This window comes from Hyperoodon ampullatus, assembly GCF_949752795.1.
Source record: "Hyperoodon ampullatus genome assembly, chromosome: 17".
Classification (NCBI taxonomy): Eukaryota; Metazoa; Chordata; class Mammalia; order Artiodactyla; family Ziphiidae; genus Hyperoodon; species Hyperoodon ampullatus.
Genome location: NC_136930.1, coordinates 28,383,234 through 28,396,518, shown reverse-complemented (window position 1 = coordinate 28,396,518; position 13,285 = coordinate 28,383,234). Strand labels below are relative to the sequence as shown.

General features: G+C 38.4%; 1 protein-coding gene across 1 annotated transcript in view; it reads right to left on the bottom strand.

Annotated features, from left to right (window-relative positions):
• The window catches only part of WWP1 (WW domain containing E3 ubiquitin protein ligase 1), a 93,291-nt gene that overhangs the window by 24,593 nt on the left and 55,413 nt on the right, over window positions 1-13,285 (bottom strand). Inside the window, exons 11-15 of the mRNA XM_079722795.1 lie at window positions 7,966-8,020; window positions 7,797-7,881; window positions 7,539-7,667; window positions 2,470-2,545; window positions 2,291-2,362 (exon numbers count right to left, since the gene is read on the bottom strand). Of these exons, the coding sequence (XP_079578921.1) occupies window positions 2,291-2,362; window positions 2,470-2,545; window positions 7,539-7,667; window positions 7,797-7,881; window positions 7,966-8,020 (417 nt within the window). The remainder of the gene's footprint in view (window positions 1-2,290; window positions 2,363-2,469; window positions 2,546-7,538; window positions 7,668-7,796; window positions 7,882-7,965; window positions 8,021-13,285) is intronic.

Here is a 13,285-nt window from a genome sequence, read left to right as displayed (position 1 = left end):
TCTGGGTCCTGCTTATACCACACATTCCATTTCTCAGTAGGAAAGGAACTCAGCTATTGTGAAGAATTATTTATAAGATTATAAATTTAAGCATAAAAAAGTATATCTTAAAATAGTATCTATACCAATCCTTAAAGGCTTATACTAAGGTTACTAGTAAATAGGCTTTACTTCTGGATAAAAATGAATTTCTTCCCAAAGCCAAGACTGGTCTGGGTTGGGGCACAGCTCACCAGCAGGCCTCCACTTCACAGGAAGTCACTGGCTCAGTCTTGCACAGCACGATTCTCCCCAAGCCAGGGGACAAGGCAAAGTAAAATCTACCATGAATTTAGATGTGCACTTACTTACAAAAACAAAGTTCACACAGAGCTTGGGACTAGCTAAGAATTTATCAACTCAAACCAAAAGAAGTTTTGATAATAAACAGCTATATTAGTATCTTGTCCAAACTCCAACAGCTATTAAAATGAAGCTACGGTTTGAACATCACTGACTTGAGAGAGTTGTTATTCCATTTTGGCTTGTATACATAAAAGTCCCTATGTACCTGTACACAAACGGAATTTTAGTTCATCATTGTAATACTTTGGGAGAGGACTGAGAAGAAAAATTCTCGACCTCATCAGAAAAAAAAGAACTGACAATAATATTTTGACTTTTCATCTTCATTCAGCAGATGACTCAGGAAAGATAGACCCATTACATTCATTTATTCATGCACAGAATGTTTATTAATACATGCTATGTGCAAAACCCTGTTCTAGGTACTGTGCACAGCAGTAAATTTAAGAGCTGTGATCTCTTGGAGCTTCATTCTAGTAAGGGAGATAAACGCAGTGTGTCAGGCAGTGGTAGGTGTTAATAAGAATGAAGTACCATAAATGGCTAGAATGGCACTGTGAGGGAGGTGAGCAGAGAACTGCCATCTTAAATGGAGCGCTCCAACAAGGTCTGAGATCATGACGCTTAAACAGAAACCAAGAGGAGGTGAGAATTAACACTAGGATTATTAGAGGAACATTTAAATGGAATACAGTACCTATACCAATCTAATTTTAAATAGTTTAGTAGCATTATCATGTCTTTTTTGTTTGAGTTAATGAAGTCTTAGAAAAGTAAATAAGTGTCAAAATGTGTCAACTTGTTCCAGAAGCTCTTTAAGCTTTCTTTTAGTAATCTAATTCACGGCAGGATGATTTTGTCTCTCAGCCTAGGTACCTGTGCCTGCAAAATGGAGATAATAACAGGAGCTATCTCAAAGGGACTTTGTGAGGATGAAGTAAATGAAATGATAAATCTAAGGTGCCAGTGCTAAGCATATGGCAGTCACTCAATACATGATGGGGCTTATTATGACTATTATCGTAATGGACATTCAGTAAGTGGTAGTCATTGTTACAGCTGTGTTCTGAATGGTTTAAAATCTCTAAGCCCTAACTCCCTTTAGATATACAGAATACAGTGACTCAAGTTGTACAGTCTCTCTCAGTATCCGAGGTACATTGGTTCCAGGACACCCCCACAGGTACCAAAATCTAAGGATGCCCAACCTATGCATATCTTCCCATATATTTTAAATCGTCTCTAAATTACTTATAATACCTAATACAATATAAACACTACATGAATACAGGCATGCCTTGGAGATATTACAGGTTTGGTTCTAGACCACTGCAATAAAGAGAATATCAAAATAACTCAATCTACACGATTTTTTTGGTTTCCCAGTGCATATAAAAGTCATGTTTACACTGTATTATAGTCTATTAACTGTGCAATAGCATTTTCTCTAAAAAGACAGTGTACATACCTTAATTCAAAAATACTTTATTGTTAAAAAAATGCTATCATCTGAGCAAGTCATAATCTTTTGGCAATAGTAAATCACAGATCACTGATCACAGACCACCATAACAAATTAATAGTAATGAAAAAGTTTGGAATATTTCAAGAAATTATGAAAATGTGACACAGAGACACCAAGTGAGCAAATGCTGTTGGAAAAATGGTGCCAAGAGACCTGCTCAACACAAGGCTCACATAAACCTTCAATCTGTAAAAAACACAGTACCTGCAAAACGAAATAAACTAAAGCACCATAAAACAAGGTATGCCTGAATTTGCTGGCTGCAGAAAATTCAAATTTTGCCTTTCGAAACTTTCTGGAGTCCCCCTTCCATGCCACCCTGGAATATTTTCTATCCACTGTTGGTTGAATCCATGGATGCTGTACCTGCAGATACAGAGGGCTGACTGTACAATTTTATTCTGATAACATCTTTCTTACCTGTTGAAAGGAATCTTCAAACAATGTCTGCCGGGACACATTGATCTTTACATGACTGGGTAGTGCATTAGACTAAAAACAAAAATAATATCGTAATATCATGTAAGTTACAGGACATGTATTGGGTAAAGATAAAACTAAATGATTATGAACAGAAGATTTATTTACCACCGTAGTACCTGGCACAAATAACGGAAGTGAGCAAGTTTCCACCTAAAGCTGCGTTCATAAGCGATCTGTGGACCACCTTTAGTTCTAAAGAAAAACAAAAACAAACCATATGTTAATTCATAATAAAGCTAGATATTTAACATTTAGTATGAAATTGGAGTGTACCAGGGTCCTACAAATGGCCATAGGAAGGTTACTTGTTGGGAGAGAAGTAAAGCTATATTTAGTGGGCCAACAGAGACTAGAGCAATGAGGACACACAACACACACAAAGAGGGAGACCATGTGTATGGATGGATCTTTTGTAAAGAAAGTTAGTTAATGTGCCAAAAGGATGTAACAGCAAACCTAAGAAGTGCATGCAAGCAAAAGCATCTTTTGGAAAAAAAATGAAAACATTTATAGAAAAACAAAAATAGATCTGTCATTAGCATAACAAACTAAAGGGTAATAGTAAAAAATATTTTTTAAGAAGAAGGGGTACAGGGGCTTCCCTGGTGGCGCAGTGGTTGAGAGTCCGCCTGCCGATGCAGGGGACGCGGGTTTGTGCCCCGGTCTGGGAGGATCCCAAATGCCGCGGAGCAGCTGGGCCCGTGAGCCATGGCCGCTGAGCCTGTGCGTCCGGAGCCTGTGCTCCGCAATGGGAGAGGCCACAACAGTGAGAGGCCCGCGTACCGAAAGAAAAAAAAAAAAAAAAGGGTACAATCCCAGATAACAGAGTGGAGAAGCAGGAACAAAATTAAATATGTTGGTAACTCAAAATAAATAAAAAATGTATAAAACAGTGATAATATGTGATAGAATTTAAATATTTATGTACATGATACATAGTCATAGTTAGCTTAACAGGAGAGGTTTCCTCATATTTGGAAAACAAATATTAAAAGCCAGTACTATTTCAGACAAAAGTCATAAAACATAAATCGTATTCATCAGTTCATTCAGTCCCATGTAATTAATTCTTATTGATCCTGATCTCTTGTTAGCAGTTTATGAAGCATCAGGTTTTCCATTAGAATTCTGTAATTTCTTACCCAGCTTGGTGGCATGATTTAAAAGTTATCAGAAACCTGGATTTGTAAAAAAGTCCTTTCTATGAACTTTCTTGAAGATCTTCATTTTTGTAAAAGCATCAGAGTAATATAAATGTCAAAGACTTAAAATGGCATGGTTAAAGACCTGATTACAATGCAACTGACCAAGAAATTTGGTTATTTATGCAACATATAACATCTTAAGATAATAACTAAAATTATGACATAACATTATACCAGGACATATCCAATTTTAGGAATTGCATATAATTTCTAGAACATTTATATTAATAACATTTACCCATATAACCTAAGAAGGTTTATCATCACTCATTTGACAATGCTTCCCATGTAATTCAACATACCAAATTAATCTAATTAGTTTAATCTCTCTCTGAGATGTTTCAGGGAACTTCTGTAACATCCCAAATTTAGCTAGAGGTCAAAAGAATCCTTTTAGCACATTAAAGCTACCTTTCCATTGGGGGGAAAAATGTAAATCCACACAAAAATACTTTTACCTGGCAAAAAAATATAAAAAAATAAAATAAATAAAACAGATAATCAACAAGGGTACAGCACAGGGAACTCTACTCAGTGTTCTATAATAACCTATATGGGAAAAGAATCTGAAAAAGAATGGATACATGTATATGTATAAGTAAATCACTTTGCTGTAACACCTGAAACTAACACAACATTGTAAATCAAATATATTGCAATATAAAATAAAATTTAAAAAATTTTTAAAAGGATATTAAAAAAAACCTGACAGATTTTCAAATAATCCAGCAGTCCTAATAGAGTACTGTAGGGAAAAAAAATGTTTCAAAGGGTTAATTCTTATTGGACCAATTCCTTATTGTTGGACGTGTAAGTAGGTGGAAAAACTTTAAATATAAATTCCTAAAGCCTTACTCATGTTATAGGTTTTAGATCTTTAATGATTAAAAAATTATAATAATGTGCTCAATGAAAGCCTTGGACTAAAAAAAAAAAAGGGTTAATTCTCACTAACATATTGAGATTTACATTTTTATTAGAAAACAAAAATAAACTGACATTAGGATTTGCAGGAGTGTAGACTGCGGGGGAGGAAAAAACCAACAGGCATGACACATGTCATCATGTAGGCATGATACCTACAATATAAAAATATAAAATTGAATTTTGTTGTAACACCAGGACTGGCAACAGGAATTGTCTGTGGATGGTATATGTTGCTTTTTCTACACTTTTTGGGAGGTCATGGTTTCAACCGCATTTTAGATTTCAACCATATATTAGATTGCAAAAATAAAAAGCTATGTTATTAAAAAAAAAGTTAGTTAAATAAAATACTAAAGTCTACTACTGACTATTTCAAAGAAAACTTCTTGACAACCCTTAAATCCAACGAGGAGAAAGGCTCTAGATAGAAGAGACATGAAAGGAAATTCTACCACATCTTAAAACTAATCTGAAATCGAAACAAATATTGCTGAAGAGAGTAAGCAAAGCAAAATTGAGTTCCTAGGAAGAAGTGATATCCGGTCACCCAGTTCAGCTAGTCAGTGAGGGAAGAAGCAGGGTGGGTGGCAGGTAGGGATAGGTTCTAGTCACATTGACACTAGTCACAAGAGAGAGGCATAAAGAACTTTCACCGTCTTAGGGCACATTTTGGAATGGATGGAAAATGTTCTCTTTTGTTGTCAGGTTCAAGTGAATTCATTCAACAAATATTTACAAAATGCACAGTATGTACCTGGCACTATTCTAGATAGTGAGAGTATTATTGGTTAATAAAACACATTAAAATACCTGTTTTTGTGCATCCTATGTACTAATGAAGGAGATAGACAAGAAACAGAATGAATAAGTATACTATCAATATATATTCAGTGTTAGAAGGGGATAAATACCTCACTACTCCCGCTCCTCAAGAAGGAAGAAAAGGCAGCGTAAAAAGGACAAGGAGTGACGTGGGGAAGAATTTTTAAATTGTGAAAAGGGTAAACAGAATAGTGTTCACAGATAAAGCAGTATTAGAGCAAAAACATGGTGGGTATAAGCCATATAGATAATATTGAGGGAAATAGCACACCAAGCAGAGGAAATGAAAGCCCAGATGTGGAAGCCTCAGATGTCTGAGGTACAGCTAAGTGGCCAGGGAAGCTGAAGCAGAGTGAATGAGAAGAAATATCAGAGATGAGGTTGAAGAGATAATAGGGGTCAGATGCCATAAGGGCTTGGAGGCCACTGTAAATACTTTGCTTTTCAGTCTGATTGAGATGGAAACCACTGCAGGGTTTTCTGCAAAGGAATAACTTTTTACTTAAATTAGAAGAAGAAAATTAAAAAGTCTTGCTGCTTTATGGAGAATAGTATTACATGAGGTGTGGGTAGAAAGCAGAGCAATACTTAAGAGGCACCACTCCAAGTGAGAGAGCGTGGTAGCTTGGACCAAAGCAGTGGCAGTGGATGTGGCGAGACACAGCTGGTCCTGGATACCTTCTGAAGGTGCGGTGACTAGAATTCTTGATGGACTGTATGTGAGGTAAGAGAGAAAGAGCAGTCGAGGATAATTCCAAGATTTCTGGCTCAAGCACACCTAAGAGTGGAGTTGCCTTCAACTGAGATGGAAATAGCCCAGGTAGGACAAGCCTGACTGATGGCAGTTATCAGGAAAGAGTTATGAACAGCTATCAAGTAAGCAGCTGAATATATGAACCAATATTTCAAGTGAAAAGTGAAAAGCTAGAGATAATATTTGTGAGTCATCAGCATATAGAAATTTTTTTAAAAGCATGACACTGGATAAGATTCACCAAGAGAATGAGCACGGACAGAAAAGAAAAGAGATCTAAGGACAGAGCTCTGGGTACTTCAATGTTAACAGGCTAAAGAGAAAAGGAGGAACCCCCCAAAAAGAGGAAGAAGTAAGACCAAAATGCAGAAGGAAATCATGAAAGTTGAGTCCCTGTACTATTGATACTTTTGCCAGGAGAGAGAAGTTTTTGTCAAATCCTTCTTATTGTGTCAAAAGAGAACTGCAAAACAACCCCTCAACTATGTGGAGGTCACTGGTACCCTTAGTAAGGTCAGGGTCAGTGAAACTTCCTTGTTGTCAGTCTGAGAGAGAAATTAGAAACAGCAATATAGAGACAACTCCTTCAGTTAGTTTTCTTGTAAAGGGTGGCAATAAAAATGAGTTTTCACTGAATGGATTTATAAGTTGAAGAGTTATGGCTTTCTACTTGTTCATTTTCAATCTAAGAGAATTAACAGATGATGAGAATAATTCATCAGAGAAAGATGGAAGATAGAAACATGATCACTGATGGAGCAGTTAATTGGAAAAGAGGGGGAAAGATCTAGTGTGCCTCCAGAGGGACTGGCCTTTGATAGGAACAATGACAGTTCATCTTTAGAATGAGGAGGGAAGACAGATACCGATAGGTAGATAGGTGTAATGGTAGGAATTTGTACAAAACTTTATGGCTGCTTCTATTTTCTTAGTGATGCAAAGATATCACACCTAAGAGTAAGGATGAAGGAGAGATCTTTCAAATACTTAATTAAGCTATTTTTTACCTGGAAAGTTCAATTTTGCTGAATGTCTCATTCTCTGACGTTGCAGCAGCATGATGCATCTGTTAAGAGCACAGACTCTGCGGACAGACTGCCTTGGTCTGAAACCACTTCCATTACTTGCCGTTATGATTTTGCATAAGTTAGTTATGCTCCCTAAGCCTCAGTTTCTACACTTGGAAAATAACAGTATCTACCTCAAGGAATTTCTGGAAGATAAAAAGCTAATTTATATAAAGTGCTTAGAAGAATCCTTGGCACATAGTAACCACTAAATATTTGCTATTGTTCTTATTAAGGAATTATGTGACAGAAATCTATTCTGTAATAAAGTAGAGCAAAGGCAGGTATACTAGGGTATTACTTGTGTACATTTTCTTAATACACAAAGTAAAATTTGTTGCTAAACTTGACGCTAGATTAGAAGTGAAACTTTATGTCCTCATTAAACAGCATTTAAGAACTTCACTTACACAGATGACTTCCCATTGCGAGGATCTTTGAATGTTGTTGTTCTTGTATTATGATCAACAAAGTACCTAACGCCTTCCCGGGTATACCTAATTTCCCAGCCTTCTGGCAGGGGTTCTTCATTCTGTAGGCTAAAAGATAAAGTTACAATCACAAGGCGATCATTTTCTAGGTGCTAAAAATGTCTGAATCAAGGTTTACTTGATTCCATCTTCAGACATGTGTAAGATCACTTAAGTAAGGCTGCAGTATATACATACCCTTGAGTTCTGGGATCCTCCCACTGGGTTGTTTTTGTGTTATGATTCACAAAGTAAACTCTGTCTGTTGAATCCACTCTTTTTTCTAAAAACAGAGTGAGCATAGCATTTAATAACTATTTGCTATATATACATTTCAGGTATTTTTACCAACAACATATTAGCTTACCCCAGCCTGGTGGCAAAGGCCCATATGGGTCATTTTCTGCAGCTAACATTGAAGCCTAATTGGAGAAAAGGGTTGGGAGGAGAAATTTAAAAAACAGGTTTTTAATATAAAAGCATAAACTTAAGCACTTGGCAGAATCACATTTTACAGTAATTTTCTAAAAAACACGATAAAGGAATGTGAATATAGAAATTTCAAGACACAAAGTCCTAAAAATGTCATGAGTTAAGAGGAGTCAATTAAGTGATAAAATTAATAGTTTTTCTAAAATGATTTAGAAATAATATATCGACATCAGTACTTTAATCTCTTAGCCCTTCCATAATAGTCCACAGGAGTGAAATGACATGAGAAAAGAGCATATAGAAAATTGTAGTGTTAGGGGGTGTGGGTTGGATCCCTGATCGGGGAGCTAAGATCCCACATGCCTCACCGCCAAAAAACCAAAACATAAAACAGAAGCAATATTGTAATGAATCCAATAAAGACTTTAAAAATTGAAGGAAAAAAAAGAAGAAAGAAAATTGTAGTGTTAAAATGAGGTAACATTATTTGTTGAAAAATAAAATAATTATCACAGTTCTCTTTAAAACAAATGCCTAGATTGGGAGGAAGATGGCGGAAGAGTAAAACACGGAGATCACCTTCGCCCCACAGATACATCAGAAATACATCTACACGTGGAACTGCTCCTATAGAACACCCACTGAACGCTGGCAGAAGACCTCAGACCTCCCAAAAGGCAAGAAACTCCCCACGTACCTGGGTAGGGCAAAAGAAAAAAGAATAAACAGAGACAAAAGGATAGGGACGGGAACTGCACCAGTGGGAGGGAGCCGTGAAGGAGGAAAGGTTTCCACACACTAGGAAGCCCCTTTGTGGGCGGAGACTGCGGGTGGCGGAGCGGGGAAGCTTCGGAGCAGCGGAGGAGAGCACAGCCACAGGGGTGCGGAGGGCAAAGCGGAGAGATTCCCACACAGAGGATCGGTGCCAACCAGCACTCACCAGCCCGAGAGGCTTATCTGCTCACCCGCCAGGATGGGCAGGGGGCTGGAAGCTGAGGCTCGGGCTTTGGTCGGATCGCAGGGAGAGGACTGGCTGCCTGAACACAGCCTGAAGGGGTTAGTGCACCGCGGCTAGACGGGAGGGAGTCCGGGAAAAGTCTGGACCTGCCGAAGAGGCAAGGGACTTTTTCTTCCCTCTTTGTTTCCTGGTGAGCAAGGAGAGGGGATTAAGAGCGCTGCTTAAAGGGGCTCCAGAGACGGGCGCAAGCCGTGGCTAACAGCGCGGACCCCAGAGACGGGCATGAGATGCTAAGGCTGCTGCTGCCACCACCAAGAAGCCTGTGTGCGAGCACAGGTCACTATCCACACCTCCCCTCCCGGGAGCCTGTGCAGCCCGCCACTGCCAGGGTTCCGGGATCCAGGGACAACTTCCACGGGAGAACGCACGGCGGGCCTCAGGCTGGTGCAATGTCATGCTGGCCTCTGCTGCTGCAGGCTCATCCCGCATCCGTACCCCTCCCTCCCACCAGCCTGAGTGAGCCAGAGCCCCCGAAGCAGCTGCTCCTTTAACCAAGTCCTGTCTGAGCGAAGAATAGATGCCCTCAGGCGACCTACACAGAGAGGCGGGGCCAAATCCAAAGCTGAACCCCGGGAGCTGTGGAGCTGTGCGAATAAAGAAAAGAAAGGGAAATCTATCCCAGCAGCCTCAGACGCAGGGGATTAAATCTCCACAATCAACTTGATGTACCTGCATCTGTGGAACACCTGAATAGACAACGAATCATCCCAAACTGAGGAGGTGGACTTTGAGAGCAAGATATATTATTTTTTCCCCTTTTCCTCTTTTTGTGAATGTGTATATGTATACTTCTGTGTGAGATTTTGTCTGTATAGCTTTGCTTTCACCATTTGTCCTACGGTTCTGTCTGTCCCTTCCATTTTGTTTGTTTTTTTACTTAAAAAAAGTTTTTTCTTAATAATTATTTTTTATTTTTATTTAAATAACTTTATTTTATCTTACTTTATTTTATTTTACCCTCTTTCTTTCTTTCTCTCTCTCTCTCTCTTCTCCCTCTCCCTCTCCCTCCCTCTCTCTCTCTCTCTCTCTTTCAACTTCTTCTCCCTTTCTTTCTGAGCTGTGTGGATGAAAGGCTCTTGGTGCTCCAGCCAGGAGTCGGTGCTGTGCCTCTGACGTGCGAGAGCCAACTTCAGGACACTGGTCCACAAGAGACCTCCCAGCTCCACGTAATATCAAATGGTGAAACTCTCCCAGAGATCTCCAACTCAACACCAAGACCCAGCTTCACTCAACGACCAGCAAGCTACAGTGCTGGACACGCTGCCTAAAATCATAATAAGGCCACAGACACCCCCCAAACACACCACCAGACGTGGACATGCCCACTACAAAGACAAGATCCAGTCTCACCCACCAGAACACAGGCACTAGTCCCCTCCACCAGGAAGCCTACACAACCCACTGAACGAACTTTAGCCACTGGGGACAGACACCAAAAACAACGGGAACTACGAACCTGCAGCCTGCAAAAAGGAGACCCCAAACACAGTAAGTTAAGCAAAATGAGAAGACAGAAAAACACACAGCAGATGAAGGAGCAAGGTAAAAACCCACCAGACCTAACAAATGAAGAGGAAATAGGCAGTCTACCTGAAAAAGAATTCAGGATAATGATAGTAAAGATGATCCAAAATCTTGGAAAAGAGTAAATGCAAGAAACATTTAACAAGGACCTAGAAGAACTAAAGAGGAAACAAGCAATGATGAACAACACAATAAATGAAATTAAAAATACTCTAGAAGGGATCAATAGCAGAATAACTGAGGCAGAAGAACGGATAAGTGACCAGGAAGATAAAATAGTGGAAATAACTGCTGCAGAGCAGAATAAAGAAAAAAGAATGAAAAGAACTGAGGACACTCTCAGAGACCTCTGGGACAACATTAAACACACCAAAATTCGAATTATAGGGGTTCCAGAAGAAGAAGACGAGAAAAAGAAAGGGACTGAGAAAATATTTGAAGAGATTATAGTTGAAAACTTCCCTAATATGGGAAAGGGAATAGTTAATCAAGTCCAGGAGGCACAGAGAGTCCCATACAGAATAAATCCAAGGAGAAACATGCCGAGAGACATATTAATCAAACTATCAAAAATTAAATACAAAGAAAACATATTAAAAGCACCAAGGGAAAAACAACAAATAACACACAAGGGAATCTCCATAAGGTTAACAGCTGATCTTTCAGGAGAAACTCTGCAAGCCAGAAGGGACTGGCAGGACATATTTAAAGTGATGAAGGAGAAAAACCTACAACCAAGATTACTCTATCCAGCAAGGATCTTATTCAGATTTGATGGAGAAATTAAAACCTTTACAGACAACCAAAAGCTGAGAGAGTTCAGCACCACCAAACCAGTTTTACAACAAATGCTAAAGGAACTTCTCTAGGCAAGAAACACAAGAGAAGGAAAAGACCTAAAATAACAAACCCAAAACAATTAAGAAAATGGGAACAGGAACATACATATGGATAATTACCTTAAATGTAAATGGATTAAATGCTCCCACCAAAAGACACAGACTGCCTGAATGGATACAAAAACAAGACCCATATATATACTGTCTACAAGAGACCCATTTCAGGCCTAGGGACACATACAGAATGAAAGTGAAGGGATGGAAAAAGATATTCCATGCAAATGGAAATCAAAACAAAGCAGGAGTAGCAATTCTCATATCAGACAAAATAGACTTTAAAACAAAGAGTATTACAAGAGACAAAGAAGGACACTACATAATGATCAAGGGATCAATCCAAGAAGAAGATATAACACTTGTAAATATTTATGCACCCAACATATGAGCACCTCAATACATAAGGCAAATACTAACAGCCATAAAAGGGGAAATCGACAGTAACACAATCATAGTAGGGGACTTTAACACCCCACTTTCACCAAAGGACAGATCATCCAAAATGAAAATAAATAAGGAAACACAAGCTTTAAATGATACATTAAAGAAGATAGACTTAATTGATATTTATAGGACATTCCATCCAAAAACAATAGAATACACATTTTTCTCAAGTGCTCATGGAACATTCTCCAGGATAGATCATATCTTGGGTCACAAATCAAGCCTTGGTAAATTTAAGAAAATTGAAATCGTATCAAGTATCTTTTCAGACCACAATGCTATGAGACTAGATATCAATTACAGGAAAAGATCTGTAAAAAATACAAACAAATGGAGGCTAAACAATACACTACTTAATAACGAAGTGATCACTGAAGAAATCAAAAAATACCTAGAAACAAATGACAATGGAGACACGAAGACCCAAAACCTACGGGATGCAGTAAAAGCAGTTCTAAGAGGGAAGTTTATAGCAATACAATCCCACCTTAAGAAACAGGAAACATCTCGAATAAACAACCTAACCTTGCACCTAAAGCAATTAGAGAAAGAAGAACAAAAAAACGCAAAGTTAGCAGAAGGAAAGAAATCATAAAGATCAGATCAGAAATAAATGAAAAAGAAATGAAGGAAACAATAGCAAAGATCAACCAAACTAAAAGCTGGTTCTTTGAGAAGATAAACAAAATTGACAAACCATTAGCCAGACTCATCAAGAAAAGAAGGGAGAAGACTCAAATCAATAGAATTAGAAATGAAAAAGGAGAAGTAACAACTGACACTGCAGAAATACAAAGGATCATGAGAGATTACTACAAGCAACTGTATGCCAATAAAATGGGCAACCTGGAAGAAATGGACAAATTCTTAGAATTGCACAACCTGCCAAGACTGAACCAGGAAGAAATAGAAAATATGAACAGACCAATCACAAGCACTGAAATTGAAACTGTGATTAAAAATCTTCCAACAAACAAAAGCCCAGGACCAGATGGCTTCACAGACGAATTCTATGACACATTAAGAGAAGAGCTAACACCTATCCTTCTCAAACTCTTCCAAAATATAGCAGAGCGAGGAACACTCCCAAAGTCATTCTACGAGGCCACCATCAGCCTGATACCAAAACCAGACAAAGATGTCACAAAGAAAGAAAACTGCAGGCCAATATCACTGATGAAGAGAGATGCAAAAATCCTCAACAAAATACTAGCAGAATCCAACAGCACATAAAAAGGATCATACACCATGATCAAGTGGGCTTTATTCCAGGAATGCAAGGATTCTTCAATATATGCAAATCAATCAACATGATACACCATATTAACAACTGAAGGAGAAAAAGCATATGATCATCTCAATAGATGCAGAGA